This window comes from Zalophus californianus, chromosome 8 (assembly GCF_009762305.2).
Source record: "Zalophus californianus isolate mZalCal1 chromosome 8, mZalCal1.pri.v2, whole genome shotgun sequence".
Taxonomy (NCBI): Eukaryota; Metazoa; Chordata; class Mammalia; order Carnivora; family Otariidae; genus Zalophus; species Zalophus californianus.
Genome location: NC_045602.1, coordinates 114,066,801 through 114,083,823, shown reverse-complemented (window position 1 = coordinate 114,083,823; position 17,023 = coordinate 114,066,801). Strand labels below are relative to the sequence as shown.

Here is a 17,023-nt window from a genome sequence, read left to right as displayed (position 1 = left end):
TGGAGAACAGGAAGGTTATGGGGTGATGAAAAAGGTGGGGTGGAGACTGGGGTTGGGACTGAGGGGAGGGAGGGCAGCCACTCTCCTGTGGTTCAGTAATGTGCGTGTGTCCCTCCAGGAGGACTGGCACCCGGTTGGTCATCGTGACTCTCTTCCCAGCCTGGGACTGGGCCAGCCTGCAGTAGGTGCTCAGTAAATACTGCTGGGTAATTTGTTCATTCCACAAACATCTAGCTCGGTTGCTGGAGATACTGCGTTAGGAGAACCTGGCCCATCTGTGATGGAGGGGGGGCGGCAGATGGGTGGTGAGGGCCCAGAGGTTGCAGGACCCCAGGCCCGGGGGGCAGGAGGAGACACGGACTCTTGAGGTGCAGCGGAGCAAGCAGGGAAGCTGTGGGGCGGCTCGAGCCTGGAGCTGACCTGCAGGAGGATGCAGGGAGCGGTGGCTGCCCAGAGGAAGAGGAAGAGGAGGGGAGGGGCAGCCTAGCCCGGGGGACCTGCGACAGCTGAGGGGGAGGGGTGCCACTTTGCCGCGGCTTTTCCCATCCCCCTCTGCCCAGGGCTCGGCGGCTTGATGGGCAGCCGTGCCCCGCCCCCGGGCAGCCGGGAGGCCAGCGATTGGTTGGGGCTCTAGAGCCGCTCGGTCGCCATGGGGACGCTCTGGCGGTGCGCGTGCCCAATGCCCAGCCCCGGGGACTAAATCTTCATAATCTGCTGGCTGGGAGAGTGGGGGTGGGGTCTTGCGCGACCCTGGCCTGGGGGAAGGGGCGGCCTGGGAGGCGGTCAGGGCTCACTGTGGCTGCCCCTCCCCCAGCGTCTCTGGGTGCTGGGGCCGGCCGGCCTGGCACCTGGGCGCCACGGGGAACCACGTGGTACTCACCTGACAGTGACCCCGGGAGCTCGGAGTATCTTTGGTCTCTGCCATCTCAGCTGATCAAGCAGGAGGCTGGGCCTGGATTGGGGAGAGGGGCCTGGAATTTTATCTGAAAATGTCTAGCCCCTTCGTTCAAGTTTGTCTCCCCGGATTCCCCAGGCAGTGTTGTGCTCTCCGCAGCAGGGGGCGCCCTCAGCAGAGCTTTGTCGGGCTGTCACCTCTGGAAAGCGGCGATGGCCCATTGAGGTGCAGGGAATGCAGAGGCCAGATCCTGGAGCCCTGGCTCGGGATGTCCAAGGCCACGTGGCCTCACCCCGAAGGCGGCTTGTGGGGGGCACACTGTGGGTAGGCGGGGCCTGCTTGCAGGAAGGAGTGGGTAACTGAGGGGTGGGGGGGGCACAGTGGGGCATCAGCTCCTTCTCCTTGGGCAGATGAAGGAAGCTGAGAGCCTGCTGTGGGGAGAGGGTGTGAAGGGGCAGGGCAGTGGTGATTTAGAGGAAGGGGGGTTGCTGGTCAGGCCCCAAGCAACCTCTGGGGTATCCAAGGACCTCTGGCATGCAGCCACTCACTCCCAGGCCCTTGAAGCCGGGCCTCCCTTCAGCCTGGACGTGGTGCCTCGGGTGTGGAGTGCAGGAGACCACCATGCCCTGCACGCCCCACGGCTGCTCCACCCCGATGGCCTGGTTCCAGCAGAGGGACCGTGCCCCTACATCGGCTAGGGGCAGAGCTAGCCTCTTGGAGCCCCTAAAGGGGACAGCCGCGCTCACCTCCTGCCCAGAGATGCTGGTGAGGACAAGATGGGGCAAGTATTCCCTGGGGCTGCCGTGGCCACCATCCCCCAGGGGGCCTTAGGGGACAGTAGGTGCTGCGGTGGAGCCTCACACCCAGGCCTCTTGTTCCAGATGACTCCTCCTCTGAGAGTGGCAGCGGCAATGGCTCCTCCACCCTGAACCCATCCACATCGAGCAGCACGCAGGGCGATCCCGCCTTCCCCGAGATGAATGGCAACGGCGCCGTGGCCCCCATGGACTTCACCGCCACCTCTGAAGATCAGCCCATCAACCTGTGCGACAAGCTCCCACCGGGCACGGCGCTCGGCACGCCCTCCTACCCCTCCGACGGCTGTAGCACCGATGGACTGCGGAGCCGTGTCAAGTACGGGGTGAAGACCACCCCTGAGGTGTGTGGGGCTGTGGGCCCCCAGGAGCCGTGAGCCCCCTTCTTCCTGTGCCTGTCAGGGCGGTGCGAGGCTGACATGAAATGCTTATGTGCCCAGAGCCGGGACGCCAAGTCAGCGTGGAGGCCCTGGCCGCTATGCCGGGCGTTCTGCGGAGGCTCAGGAATGAGATCACACGGCGTGTGACCTCAGGCTAGGCCTTCCCTTCTCTGAGCAGGTGTCACCTCCTGTGAAGAGGGCTTGGCCCTGGCCTCAGTGGAGGTGGTGGGTGATGTGTGGCCTGTTCCGCTCTACCCGAGAACAGAGTCTGCTGCAGATTAGAGCAGCAAGGGGCCGCACTGAGCACAGAGGCCCCGCCTTTCGGGGCTACTCTGCAGGCCTGTCCCCATTTCACAGATGGTGCACAGAAAGAACGAGGCCTCTGAAGCCCCAGGGATGTGGATGTTTGAAACTTGGTAGATCAGGCTGATGTGGGCTGCGCATGGAGGAAGGGTGGCCAATGCTGGTGCCCTCGCCACCTGAGCACTGCCCCCTGCCTCCCGGGACCCCCCCCCCCTCACACTTCTGCAAGCTGCCTCTGGGCCACTAAGGTCTCCTACAGTGGTGCAGTGCAGCACTGGGCACGGGAACTGTCTCGGGAGAGTTTTCTCCTGCCAGGGCGGCGGAGCCAGAGGTGACTTCTCGGAGCCCTGCACCCCTGGGCGCCAGCCATGTCCCCCTACACAGGTTCCTCCCCCTCCCTGGGCTGCCTTCTGCTGCAGAGGGCGTGGGGTGGGTGCCAGGGCTTGCCTCTGATGGCCCATCTCACGGGAAAGTTCTTTCCAGATGAGTGGGTGTTCAGTTGTCACCGTATGTCTGAGCTCGGGCCACGGAGCAGGTGCCGACCAGAGCGCGGCCTTCGCCTCCCAAGTGCAAGGGGCAGGCCTAGCTGCTACCTGCGCTGAGCAGAGAGCCGCAGAGGGGGCGTTTGCCACTGTGACCTCAGGCCACGGAAGTGAGATGGGGCATCGGTGCCGCCCGCAGCTTGTGTCCTGCGGTTTCCGTCTCCATCTCCTCCAGCCCCGGCAGAGGACTTGGCTAAGGAGCGGCTTGGGAATGTGACGTGCCCAGGGCCCGGGAGGTCTTCTGCCTCTCCACGGCAAGTCTGACATGACCCAGCAGGAGGCCGGGCGACCTAGGTGTCTCTGCCCCTTGTCAAGTCTGTGTGTGGATCAAGAGCCGGGCACCAGGCCGGGGGCCCCGGGAGGGCCGATCCCTGTGGGACGGTCACAGGAAGCCCGGTAGCGGCAGCTGCTGTGGGACTGGGCGCCGGTCTGTGTCCATCCTCATGCGTCTGTTCTTCAGCAGGAGCTGTGCTCCCCAGAAGGGGCTGATTCTGGGAGCAGTTCCTGCGGTGGGAACAGGCAGCGGAGGTCCCTTCTCTGCTGGTGGGCCGGGCCTGCTTCCCACTCCCCCTTTCTACACACACACTCTGCGTGGGGGCTCACAGGGTCTCCCCGGGGGCGGCAGCAGACAGGAGAACCCCAGCCCGGGACCTTCGGGGATGCACTCTGCCTACGAGACCTGTCGCCTCGGCTGGTTCCCTCTCCCAGCCCATCTGTCCCCTCCTTCCTGACAGCACGCTCGCCGCCTGCGTCACAGCTCGGCTGCTAGCTCAGGGCTGCCGCCCCTTGGGGATCAGGGAGGAAAACCCCAAAGCCAAAACCAGTCTCGGCAGAACCAGAAGAGGCCGGCTGGTGGTGGGAGCCCTTCCTGCGTCTGCCTGTCCCTCGCACGATGTGGCAGGTCCTGGCGTGGGCTCGGCTGCCGGGTACAGCGCCGACACCTCTGCTCAGCACCTCTGGGGCCCCGGGCCTCTGCTGGCGCCGCTGTGGCCGGGCAGTCCTGCCTCCGGCCGCCCAGGGAGGGGTGGCGACACTGGTACCTCCGATTCCTAGATGAAGGGAACAGGGAGGGAAGGCGACGCAGGACCTCGACACTGTGGCTCGTGCAGCAGCCCGGCACGCTCACCGTCCCGGTCCCCCAGCTCACCGTGGCTGTCCGGCCAAAAGCGGGCCCGGTCTGACCCTCCGGCCCTTGCCCTCTCTCAGTCGCCCCCTTACAGCTCCGGGAGCTATGATTCCATCAAGACTGAGGTCAGTGGCTGCCCTGAGGACCTGACGGTGGGCCGGGCCCCCACAGCAGATGACGACGACGATGACCATGATGACCATGAGGACAACGACAAGATGAACGACTCCGAGGGCATGGACCCTGAGCGCCTCAAGGCCTTCAATGTGAGCACCGGCGAGGGACGGGCGGGGGGCGGGGGCGGGGGCCACAGCCACGGCCAGCCCTTCCCACAGCCTGTGTCTCCCCCAGATGTTCGTGCGGCTCTTTGTGGACGAGAACTTGGACCGCATGGTGCCCATCTCCAAGCAGCCCAAGGAGAAGATCCAGGCCATCATCGAGTCCTGCAGCCGGCAGTTTCCCGAGTTCCAGGAGCGGGCCCGCAAGCGCATCCGCACGTACCTCAAGTCCTGCCGGCGCATGAAGAAGAACGGCATGGAGATGGTGAGCCCCTCCCTCCCCGTCCGCCCCGCTCCCTCCGCACTGCCACGGGCCTGCAGCCACACCCGCGGGGCCCCTGGCCAGCGCCCTGGCCAGACACTTGCCCTCCACCCAATGATTGCAGACTCACAGAAGAGGGAGCTGAGGCCCAGAGAGGTTACACAGCTCCAGGGAGCACGGGCCCGGAGCCCCCGCCCCAGCCCTGTGCCAGCCCCATCGAGGGCAGGGTTCTGTCTGGGTCAGCCCCAACACAGGCTCCGTCCCTGTTGTGCCTGCAGACCAGACCCACGCCTCCCCACCTGACCTCGGCCATGGCCGAAAACATCCTGGCAGCTGCCTGCGAGAGCGAGACGAGAAAAGCAGCCAAAAGGATGCGCCTGGAGATCTACCAGTCCTCCCAGGTACCTGCTCCCCAGCAGCCCCGGGCAGCAGGGGTGAGAGGGTGGCTGGCAGTCATGCCGCAGACCCCCAGGCTGGGCAGACCGCCCCCCCCCCCCCCCCCGCCAGGCCCGCCGGTGTGCAGGGGACGGTGAAGGCGGGGCGGCGGGGGGCAGTGGGCAATCCTCGGAGCCAGACGGAGCCTCGCTGGGGCGGATGCACCGAGTTGCAGGAGGCTGGCACACGCAGGCCCTGGGCCCCCCCCGGGGTGTGGCCTCCTACAGTGTTTTTAGCTAGGCTGGGACAGATCAGCTCTGGCCCACGGAGACCCAAGCAGAGTCCCGCAGGTCGCAGCACTGGGTCCCGGGGACAAGGGTCGGGACGGCCGCCCCTCTGGTTCCCTAGCGCTTTCCTCCCCCTCTGCAGGATGAGCCCATCGCCCTGGACAAGCAGCACTCCCGGGACTCCGCAGCCATCACCCACTCCACCTACTCACTGCCAGCCTCCTCCTACTCCCAGGACCCTGTGTACGTCAACGGTGGCCTCAACTACAGTTACCGCGGTTACGGGGCCTTGGGCAGCAACCTGCAGCCCCCTGCCTCCCTCCAAACAGGAAATCACAGTAATGGTGAGTGCGGGGGACCCAGGCTCTCTGGCTCCCCGACCGGAGCCCAGGTCCGTGCGCAGCGCAGCCTCAGGGAAGGGGGCAGGGCAGGCGGGGAAGGTGCCTCCCTCGTGGCTCAGGGACCTTCCCCGCTTCACAGTCTCGGCCAGTCCTTAGATGGGGAGGTGAGGAAAACTTCAGGCAGTTAAAACAAAAAGCCTGCCGGGCCTCTCCCTACCTCGGCTCCCTGAGGGCCACCGTGAGCCCAGAGTTGCAGCCAAGGCCCTGCTCTACCTGAGTTGAATCCTCTGCACACCTGGGCTTTGCCCACGACCGACCAAGGCTCAGGGACGTGGTCACTGGGAGGTGGTGGCAGAGCCAGCATCTAGCCCAGGCGCGGCCCAGTTCTGCTGTGGCCTGGGGGGGCCGCCTCAGCCCTTGCTCTCACTACGGAGCCCCATCTAGGTCACCTGGGGCCCCAGTGAACCATCTGTCTGTCCCCCCACTCCAGCCCCTGAAGCTGGTGATTCCCTAGACGGGACACAGCCCCGGATTGGGGAAACGGTCCCTGAAAAGACGCAGACCTCCCAGTGGCGTTAGGCGCTGCCCTGAGTGGGAACTGGAGTGGGCGCCCCCCTTGAGTCCGGGGGCCTCTGCTGGTGGAGAGGAGCCTGGCGGCCTCGGGGCGTGGGCAGGAGGTGGGTGGGGGTGACCTCGGGGCCTCTTGGGCCGGGCACTTGGATTCTGCTCTGTGTGCAGTGGGAGCCACTGATAGGTTTTAAGAAAGGAGGGCTGTGAACCGCGCTCTGCCTGCCCCCGTGGTGAGATTGGAATTGGAAGGACACCAGGCAGAAGTTTTGTGCACAGACGGTCATTCAAAAGCAAAGGGGTGAGGAGGAGAGCTGAGGGCGACCCCAAATTGCTTGAGTAGGCTGGAGGAAGGTGTCGCCCACAGGCCAGGAAACTTGGGTTCGAGGTCCAGGCTGAACGTGCCTGAACAGTTCCTCTCAAGCTCTTGTCCTTGGCTGCAGGAGACCCCTCACGGTTCCTGGGCAGCAAGGGAGGCGCGGGCCCCTACCCACGGCAGAAAGCCCCAAGCCCCCTCCGCTCACCTCGCTCCTACCACCAGGAAGTGTGTGCAGGTCCCTAGAAGACTGCTGCCTGGGCTTAACTTCTCATCCCTTCCTAATGCCTCTTAACCTAAAATAAGAGGCTGCCTGGCCTTAATCCCCGAGGCGGACGCCTGAGTGGCCATTCGCGGTGAGAGGAGGAACGGCTGTCCCCGAAAGGCTGCTTTTCTTCCAGGAAGAAGAGCCACCTGACAGCCCTTCTGAGTGGGGACCCCGTTAGAGTAGCCCAAGACAGGTCCCAGGGCAGGGAGGATAGGACCCCTGGACGGACACGGTGAGCCCGAGGCTCCGTCCTTCCCAGGCCGCAGGCAATGGCCGCCAGCCCCCGACCTGGTGCCGTGCAGTGGGGCCTGTGTCACGGCTGCAGCCGCCGGGGAGGGGAGGGCGCCGGGCCTGCTGCCCTCGGGGGCCCTGTTCACACCTGCCGGAGGGGCTCTCACAGCGGCCCGCCCTCCCTCTGACAGGGGCAGCCGGCTCTGCCCCTGTGCTTCCCGGGGCCTCTGTTCCCTACTGTAAGCACCCTGCTTCCGTAGAGGTGAGCGGGGAGGTCACAGAGGCAGAGACCTGTTCTTTTGCCTCCCGGCCCCGGGGCGGCCCATGTCCTGGGAGCGCTGGCTTGGAGCCCAGCGGCTGGGGGAAGACCACCGGCGGCCGTCCTGGTCCCGCTGCCCGCCGTCCTTCAGGCACAGCAGCGCCTCGGCAGGGCCGCCCCGCTAGTGGCTCAGAGCTCCTCCCTGTGCTCATCAGGTGGTCGGCGGGAGATGCCGCTCAGCTTCCGTACAGTCCGCTCGGCCCGCCTTTCCCGGGGCTGCTGGGCCGCTTGCGCCCACTCCTGCCCCCACTCCTGCACGTCACCCCAGAGCAGATGGGCTGTGCGAGGTAGGGACAGTCTCCTGTCCCGGCCCCGGCTACCGTCCAAGAGAGACGGGACGGCTCAGAGCACAGGGCTGAGGGACGGAGAGAGGGGAGCCCACCACATGTTGTCTGCGGGCCATGGGGAGGCACCCCTGCCCCCCGCCTGTCCCCGGAGCCCTTTGGCCACCGCGAGGGGAGCCCACCGCCTGCTTGGCTGTTGTTTCCAGCCAAGTCACAGCCCGGCTCCTTCCCCCTGCATTTCATTTTTACAGACTGAGCTGCTCCCTGGACTCTCAATTCCAAGGATGTCCCTTAGCATAAGCCGTTTCCAAGTCTGCCTCCTTGACGCCACGTGCTTTGGTCAGAGAGGACACCGCCTCGGTGACGGTGACGGTGACGGATGGGCCCATTTCGGCCTCCTTCCCCTTTAGGGGCCGCTCCCCTCAGCGGCAGTCATTTCCAGTTTCTCCCAGCGTGTTGCTTCCAGTCTAGAGGCCTCCAGTGACTCGAGCTTGTCCCTCTCTCTCTGTAGCGGCAGAGAGTGCCCCTGTAGGGCCCCTGTAGATGCAGTAATGAGTGGCGCTGGCTGCCAGAGCCCACGGGGTCGTGGGGAGACGGCTGACGAGCACGGACAGCCTCCCGCGCCTGCCCGCCAGGGTAAGCCAGCCCAGCGCGAGGAGGGACTGGGCGGCGGGCAGGCACAGGGAGACGGCCTCCCCCAGGACACTCCAGCTCCCACACCCCCAGACATGGCGCTTCTTTGGCTGTGTTCAGGCTTAACAGCTCAAAAGGATGTGTTTCAAATTCCAGGAGCCTCCGTGTCTCCTGGGAGCCCATTCAGAAAGCCCCAAAACCTGTCTGGAAGCCCGCCCCTCCCCACCCCCACCATGAGCCTGGCAGCTCCCGGGGCCCCGTGCTGAGAGTTTCACAGGCCCGGCTCAGCCCCCAGCAGCCTCCTCGGGTTCCGAGGCTCAGGGATGTGGAACAGTGGCCTGCGGCGTGGCAGAGCGGGCCTTGAATTCAGGCGAGCCCGATGCCAAAGCCCGCAATGCACCCGTGGAGCGGCTTGGGAAAGGCAAAGAGGAGACAGGGCCTGGTGCTCCCCCGCCACACACGCCCCCAGGATGTTTCAGAAGACTTCAGGCTCTTTTGCTGCCGCCGTTCTGAGGGCAGAGGGGACTTGTCCCGACGGCACCCCTGGGCCCTGTCCTTCCCAACCCCTCCCCTGCAGGGCACCGTCACCCCCCGGCTGGCCTGGCCCCAACCTCTCCCACAGCCAAGCAGGGCTCCTGGCCTTCCCCCGCCACCTGGGCAGAAGCCCCTCCCTGGGCCGAGCACCCACGTGGGTGTTTCTTTTCCTGGTGTCCTGTGGCTCCTGTCTGGACTCGGGGGCTCTCCACACACTCCTTTCTCTCAGGGTGTAAGGTGCCTGCTTACCTGCAGCGTCCTGAGCAGCCGCCCCATCGGGGGACAAATAGCACGTGGCCACATGTACGGCACAGGCCGACGCCGACGGCCTTTCTCACAGGGTTGGGCCCACGCTGCCCGGAGGCCACCCCCTTTAGCAGGGGAGCGCGGTCTACCCGTCGGTCCTCAGAAAGCTGCCGAGGTGCGAGCAGGGCCAGGGAGCTAGAGTCCGAGCCCCTTGCCGCCGGCCACCCTGCCCGGAAGGCAGCAGCGTGCGCACGTTCACCGCGTGACCTGGGGCAAACCTCCGACCTCCAGGCCTCCCCAGCTTCCGCCTGTCAACGATAAGGTCCCCTTCCTTGCAGGATCGCCCTGAGGGTTAGCAGAGAACCCCACATCTCATCTGCTGGGACCGGGCCCCGTTTTAGGCACTAGGGTACAACTGTCGAGAGGCCCGAGCGCCTGAGCCACGGCAGGCCCCCAAGACGACGCACAGGGTGACGGCACCTCCCAGATACCCTGCGAGGTGTCGGCCCCCCTCCTCACCTGCGCTGTCCCTTCCACAGGGCCCACCGACCTCAGCATGAAAGGCGGGGCCGCCACGGCCTCCAGCACGCCCACGCCCACGCCCTCCGGCAACAGCACCAGCAGGACCATGCCCGCCGCCCAGCTCAGCCCCACGGAGATCAGTGCGGTGCGGCAGCTCATCGCCGGCTACCGAGAGTCTGCCGCCTTCCTGCTGCGCTCCGCGGACGAACTGGAAAACCTCATTTTACAGCAGAACTGACCCCGCGGCACCTGGAGTGCACTACCCTAAGGAAGGAGGCTGTCCCGGCCCGGCTTCCTGCCTCACCACTTGGTACATTTTGTTTTCTGAAAGAGGTGGGATCCAAAAGAGCTGTTTCTAGCCACACGCCAAGCACCTGCGACTTTGGGCACAAGGACACTTTTTTTTTTTTTTTTTTTTTTTTGGAATCTCACCACACGGGTGCTCTGACCTGCTTGGAAGAGGCCAATGGGGCAGCTTTGGAAGGGCTGGGGCTCCCCTGACAAGGCGCTGGGGACGCAGCTCTATTTAGAATCATCTTCGTGGACCCTGATGTTAGAATCCCACCCCCAGATAATTACCTTTCAAGTCTTAGGTGAGCAGAATTGCATATTTATTGAGAAAAACAAAGTGGACCCTTTCTTCCTCTCCCCTTAGTAATTTATTTTTCTGAAAATGGATTCTTTTGTGTTTGTACAGATTGCCAGTCTGTGTCTGTCTGATCAGAAGGATGTATCCCTGTCACCTAACATTCCATATCACTACACTGGCGCGGGCTGGGGGCCGGCAGGGCGGGGTGCGGTGGGGCGGGCGCCGGGCTGGCTGTCCTTCCGAGCGCCCAGCACCGCCAAGCCGGAGGACCTCACCCACACCCAAGGCAAAGCAAAGACAAACAAAAACGGCTACCCCACCCCCGTTCCACAGAAGCCCCAGTCACACGGCCACCTGTATTCTACCTCACACTCCAGCGTGGGCTTTTTCCAGGATGTGCCCTGAGCCTGTTCTGAACGGCTATCTCCCGACTCCCCCACACACGGTGTCTGCCTGGGAGGCAAGTCCAGAGGGGTGGCCAGGAGCTGGAGCCCAGACAGGGCTGTGACCCTCCGGAGCAGCTTGCAGCACCCCCCGCCCCCCGGCCCCAACCCTCCAGGCTGTTCACCAGGACAGACAGCTGGGGGACAGCCGCCAGTCAGGAGGGCCCCTGCCCTCACCTGCCCCCAGGGAGCCGGGTCTGAACACTTCATACAGGCCCAGGGCCCTCAGACACCTGCCGGGAAGGGCCTGTTTCCTCAGGGTGGGCCCCCAGCTGTCAGGCAGCCACCAAACAGGAAAAGCAGCTGCGAGCCCCTGGTCAGACTGCAGCTCCTGTCTTCTGCCCCCGTGGCTGGAGTAAAGGGACCATCAACAGAAGTAGAGAAGCCACTTGGGTTCTCCGAGGACCTGCCCTTCTGGAGGGGCCAGTCCTGGAAGAAACCTATAACCCTGGAGTGTGAAAAAGGGCAAAAGCAAAGGCCGGCCTGGTCCTTCCTCCCCAGTAGGCACTTCCTCTTGCTCAGTGCAATACCTCCCAGTGCTGCTAAAACCAGGGATTCCCCCACACCTCAGAGGGCCCACGGGGCCTCTCCGTGCGATACTCCGTAGCCATGACAGCAGCTCTCCGCTGCCCGCCCCCGCCCAGAGCCGGCAGAAGCCCTCTGTAGCCTTTCCTCCCTCAGAGCAGAGCGGCCCCAGGGGAGCCAGGGCTGCATGGACCCTAGGAGGGCCACAGCCACTCGACCCCAGAGCAGGTACCCCTTCCCAAACCAGCTATCTGCAGCTACCTGCCTCCCAGCACTATGGCAGACCACCGTCAGGAGGGCCGGAGGGGGAGGTTTGGGGGGGGCTCCCACATGGGCCAGAGCTCTGAGAGGTAGGGTGCCCCACCCTGTGCTTGCTTCCAGCCCCCAGCAGTCGGGGGTGGTCCTTCCTCTCTCAAGTGGCCTCCCAACACCCCCCGCACCCCCCAGCCACACCACCTCTGCCTTCCATCTGGCCAATCTCCAGGCCTCTGGTCAGGGCCAGGACACCCGAGACGCCCCCTTCGCACAGCACAAGCTCCCGCGCCCAAGGCCCGTCCCCCACCCCAGCCATTCGCGCGTCCAGCCCCCACCTGCTCAGTGCTACTCCCAGACGTTTCAATTTGTGTAAATATTTTTGTGTGTGAACAATACTACAAAGTAATCAGTAGGTCTTTTGCAAAATGTTACCCCAGGCAATTTGTGAGATTCTTAATGTTAAAAACTGGCAGAGACAATCGCCGCCTTAGAATTCTTGATACCAACTGCTTAACTTGTCATTCCCCCTCCGGGAGGCAGGCCCCAGGCCAGGCGCGACTGCAGTGCTTTCCTCAGACAGGAGACAGGAGGCCTGGGAGCTGCCACCACCCCCACACTAGGGATCGGATCTAAAGACCAGCCTAAATTTCGGCGTGCAGTCCCGCTTTCCTGAGCTGACCACCTCAGCCTGCCTGGGCGCGGGCGCACTGGTGTGAGAACAAGGCTACACGGCCCCTCCGGGACAGTGGATTCTGCCACCGTCACCCCGCCGCCTGGGGGGGGGGGCTCCTTCTCTGTGAAGCTCTGCCTGAAGCCTGGCTGAGGGCAGAATCAGGAGCAAGTCGCTGTGTGGAAACAGGACTCCATTAGCTAGTTCAGTCAGGGAACTTGTTCTGTTTTGCTTTTGTTTTCAGAGATGCAGCTTCAACCCCTCCCCACTCCTCCTGACTTGGAGAGCACCAAAGAGCTGGTTCTGCTGGACCCAGCTCACCGCTGTCCCACCCTCACCCTCACCCCAGGGACTGCCTTCTCCCAAAGGGAGCTTCCAACGCCCTGCCCCGCAGCCATTTTAAATTCTCACGGAGGGCCTCAGGGCACAAATTCATCACTGGGGATCCTAAGCTAAAAGGTAGCTCAAGAGTAGAATACACCAATTCCAGAGTCTTTGCAGGGGGCTAATTCCAGCAGAAGGGTAGAATCAGGAGAAAGGGGAATTTGGTCTTCGTGGTAGACATCTAGTAGACCAGTAATGGTGTGACCCATCTGAAATTCATTTTACCATCACCTCCAGTACAGTTTATACCCCAGAACAGTGTTGAGGGGGAGGGGGACAGGAGGGGGCTAGCAGGGTTTTCAAGGATTTCAAACAGGTGGAACCCCGCCATCCCTATTCCTAAGGGCCACTTACGACTCCAGGGGTGGTTACAGGATTAACTACCAGTTCATTTTCAAAATGCTGCTTTGAACTCAGAGGGTTGATACTTTTAATTTGTAATTTTTTGTAAAACTTTTTACAAGATAGTAAAGTATTTCACCAGAATACCAGTTTCAATCCGTCCATGGTCTGATTTTTATATAATTTAGTGGTGCTTTAGAAACTTTGTTTTTGTTGTTTCTGAGCTAAACAGCTCAATCCTTTTTCGCCTGTATCTACCTAAGACCAATGTGAACCTTTGTATTTTTGCTCCTAATTTTGGACTCAGTGAAAGTGTACTGTTTACATGTACAGATGCCCCAGTCCCTGTGTGTTCTGCAAGACTCGCTCTTGAGGAGGAAGGTGCACCTCACTAAGCTCATCTGCTTAGCAAAGCCACAAAACAAAAACCTCTCTTTTTACCTATGTTTCCACCTAAAAACAAAAACGAAAACCCTACACAACATAGAACTCAAGATTTGCTGAAAAATAACTTTTTCTAAGCTCGGAAAAATCTCCGTGCGGCAGATGGCCCATACGCCTCTGTGGCGTGGTCCGTTAGGAGCAGGGGGCAGAGCGGGAATGTCCCAGCAGCTGCTGGTGGGCACCTGCGTGGACTCCCGGAGCGTGTGAGTGGGACTTCGCGGCAGCGCTGGGGGGTGGTGGAGGTCTCCCAGCAGCCTGGCAGTGGGGAGGTCAAGGTGACTCGTGGGACCTTCAGGGTCAAGCCACCCAGGATTTAGGGACGACCCAAGAGGCTGTCAATCCTCCGGTATAATTTAGACATGTTTTGGGAGTGCGCAAATTCCCTGAGATGAGGTTTTCGGACTTTCCAGTGCAGATGGTACAAGCATTCCTTCAGGGATCCCCTGGAGGCAGCTCATTCCAGAGGCCTCACTTCTGAGGAGGGGCAGGGGGCTCCAGACGGTAAGCGTATGGCACTTAAGACAAACCGTGGATGGCACCAACTTTTAAAGGTGACTCTTTATTAATCAATGGCTACATCTCTAAATTATATTTTTACAGATATGCACCTATGCAACTTAACGTGGCTCTTCTAAGCAGGTGAGCACTTCCTCCTCGATGCTCTATAAAAAGGATTTGTGTTCTATAGAGTGAGTTTTTTCCAGTAAATGTGGCTTAATATTTTAATTCTTAGAATGCGTCTTCTCTATGTGATGCAACTAAATTCTGTTTTGTTTGTGGAATGACTAGCACAGGCCAAGTCCCTCTCCCTCACTTAACAAAAGACCAATGAGCTGTTAATCGAGCTGTTATCTCCATGGTATTACTTGCTAAATGCACTGATTTCATAAGTATGTGGAATCCTTTTTCTTTTGAATCTGTATATCATATATAAGACTGAATCTACTTAATAAACACTGAATAACAAACTGGATGCTTCATTCCCACCGTGTCCTCTCAACAGCCCTGCCAGCTAGCTCTCTTCCCTGCACGTTTGTGCAGGGCCGCACTGGCCCGCCGCTCTGCTGGTAAGTACCCTGCCTCTCCTGGCTAGCGCACCAGCCCACCACGGAAGGCCTCGGTAAACCCTCAAACGAATAAGCCTCTCATTTCTTTTGACAACCCTGCCCGTTAGAGAAGGAAATGAACCTTCACTGGCACTCATCGGGTGGCAGGTGTACTCCCGGGGGCACACACCGGTCCCCCCCGCAGACGTGCACCCTCCCTGCCCGCCCCCAGCCCCACTGAAACCAGGCTCGCACACACCAGCCCTCGGTGCTGGCTTGGGAGACTGAGGGCCTGAACCTTCAGCACCTGATGTTCCGTTTGACCCCGAAACTCCTGAGCCCACCTTGAGGGAAAAGTGCTATTTACTTGTGCACAGACTTTTTTCATCCTACATAGATCATTTAGGCTAAACCTTGAGGAAAACTTGCAGGAATATGGCTGGGGCCAAACCTGTCATGAGTTTAAAAGCAGTTCTGCGAGTTACAAGCATAAATGTTAGTTTTACTGTTAAAAGTGTGTGTGTGTGTGTGTGGTGTGTGTACAGATACACAGACACACATTGCATGGCAGTTTTTAAAACATTTGTTTTTTGTAATGGCAGAAGAATCTTTTTAAAACCGAAATTCTATACAATACCCAAATATATGAAATAAACAGAGAGGGGCAATAGTTTGAAGCCACCACACCCAGGGAACCCAGTGTGGGACCAAGGTTCATAAGATTAGCAGGGACCGTAAAAGCCAAAGACAGCAGTTATATGCCTCTCTTCACGCAACGCAGGGACCAAGGGCCGCAATGCCTCAATGATACCATGAAACGCCCGTCCTAACCCAAACTAGCCCTGCTGAGAATCACCAAGGGGCCACGGAAACCCCCGACCTGGGCCAGCACATCCGGAGCCCAGCCCCACTGCCTGCAGAGCACTCCAGCGGCGCTGGGAAAGCACTTACCTCCAGATGAAGCGCGGCAGCTCCACACGATGGAAGCAGGAGACCTCACTCAAGGACAGAGAAGCATCTCTTGATCCCCACCTGACTTCTTTACATGGGACCCTAGCACCACTGTTGTCAACAGTGGACAGGACAACATCAAAGAGCAATGCCCCCACAGAATGGTGAAATTTACTCAGTGACAAAACAGGCAAACCTCCCTTTACTCAGGGAGGGGAAGGGGAGAACATGCACATAAGTACAATTTAAAAATAATGATGAAGGGCACCTGGGTGGCCGTCGTTGGGCTCAGGTCATGATCCCAGGGTCCTGGGATCGAGCCCCACATCGGACTCCCTGCTCTGCAGGAAGCCTGCTTCTCCCTCTCCCACTCCCCCTGCTTGTGTTCCCTCTCTCGCTGTGTCTCTGTCAAATAAATAAAATCTTAAAAAAATAATAAAAATAATGAGGTATTATGCTAAGCAAAATAAATCAATCAGAGAAAGACAATTATATGATCTCACTCCTGTGGAATTTAAGAAACAAAACAAGAGGAGCATAGGGGAAGGGAGGGGGAAAATAAGACGAAATCAGAGAGACCCTAAGAGACTCTTAACTCTAGGAAACAAACTGAGTGTTGCGGGCGGGGGTGGGCAGGCGGGGTAACTGGGTAATGGGCATTAAGAAGGGCATGTGATGTAATGAGCACCGGTGTTATATGCAACTGATGAATCACTGAACTCTAGCTCTGAAATTAATACACTATATGTTAATTAACTGAATTTAAATAAAATAAAAATTATCATGCACTAGGGAAACCCAGTTTACCAGAAACCTAAGAATCCTTTGCAAAGTCCTCGCTCCCCTCCTTGATCTTTTGTATAAATCCAGATTTTATTACCAGTTTATTGCCAGTCAGGGGGCTCTTAAATGAGGGGTCCCAGCTGCCTAAAGGAGCAGATGAGCCTTCTGAAATAGTCTGCACAACTTCATGTGGATGTGCATTCCTGGGGGAGAGGGTCCGGAGCTTCGGTCAGGTTCTCCAAGCATCTGTGATCCAAGAAAGGTTAAGAGCCACCGCACAGACAGCTGTCTCTTTGTCACGCTTATGTTCCTTATAGGGCTTTTGTCTACATCTTTTGGCAGGCAGTTAGTCCAGGCTTTCAAATTGATGCACGGAGACAAGAGGAAGCGTGGGGCACTGTCAACATTTGGTTTCAAGTCCTAGTCTCCAAGGTCACAAAGCCCACTTTCCCCATCAGTTTAGACGATGCCCCCACACAAGCACAACCCAGCCATGCCACCTCCTCTCGGGAGGCAAGCAGGCAGATGCTCTGGTCCCCCGAGGCCCCTGATCATCAACGGGCTACTCTATTCAGCACACACACACATACCCACACACCCCTCTCAAGCAGGATCTGACTTAAGAGCAGGATGGACATAAAACAGTCACGATGCTCACTCGGCCAGTAAAATAGTATCTTTTCCATATTCTGAAACATTATTAGGGTTTCCTCATCCTTTAGCGGTAAATGAGTACAACAGTCTCCCCTGCCGGGAACTCAGTCTCTCAACTTAGGACCGCGTACTCAACAACCACAGCAGGAGGCCAAGAGCCAGATGCCCCGGGAGAGGCCACACCACCCTCCCCGTGGGAGGCCCACCCCCCGACCAGCCGTCCTTGGGGCCTAGGAGCAGGCAGGTGGCAGGAGCCACACGGACGTCTGCTCCAAGTCCAGGCAGCTACTATCCTGGCCGGGTGCAAGTTAACAGTCAGGAGTACCTCCTGTGTGCCAGGCGTGAAGGACCCTACGAAGTATTACCGTCCCCATTCAGAGACGGGTGCGCGGGCAGAGAGGCTGCCTCACCCG

At 60.1% G+C, this 17,023-nt stretch overlaps 1 protein-coding gene across 10 annotated transcripts in view; it reads left to right on the top strand.

The window, feature by feature from the left end:
- Window positions 1-14,142, top strand: part of NOL4L (nucleolar protein 4 like) — a 129,526-nt gene extending 115,384 nt beyond the window's left edge. For 7 of the 10 annotated variants that reach the window (XM_027620471.2, XM_027620472.2, XM_027620474.2 and 4 more), the window contains 6 exons: window positions 1,777-2,054; window positions 4,142-4,327; window positions 4,413-4,604; window positions 4,880-5,002; window positions 5,406-5,607; window positions 9,542-14,142. In XM_027620471.2, the coding sequence (XP_027476272.1) occupies window positions 1,777-2,054; window positions 4,142-4,327; window positions 4,413-4,604; window positions 4,880-5,002; window positions 5,406-5,607; window positions 9,542-9,762 (1,202 nt within the window). In that variant the 3' untranslated portion in view covers window positions 9,763-14,142. The other 3 variants (XR_003524422.2, XR_003524423.1, XM_027620473.1) reach the window with 3 other exon arrangements.
- Window positions 14,143-17,023: the final 2,881 nt, after the last annotated feature.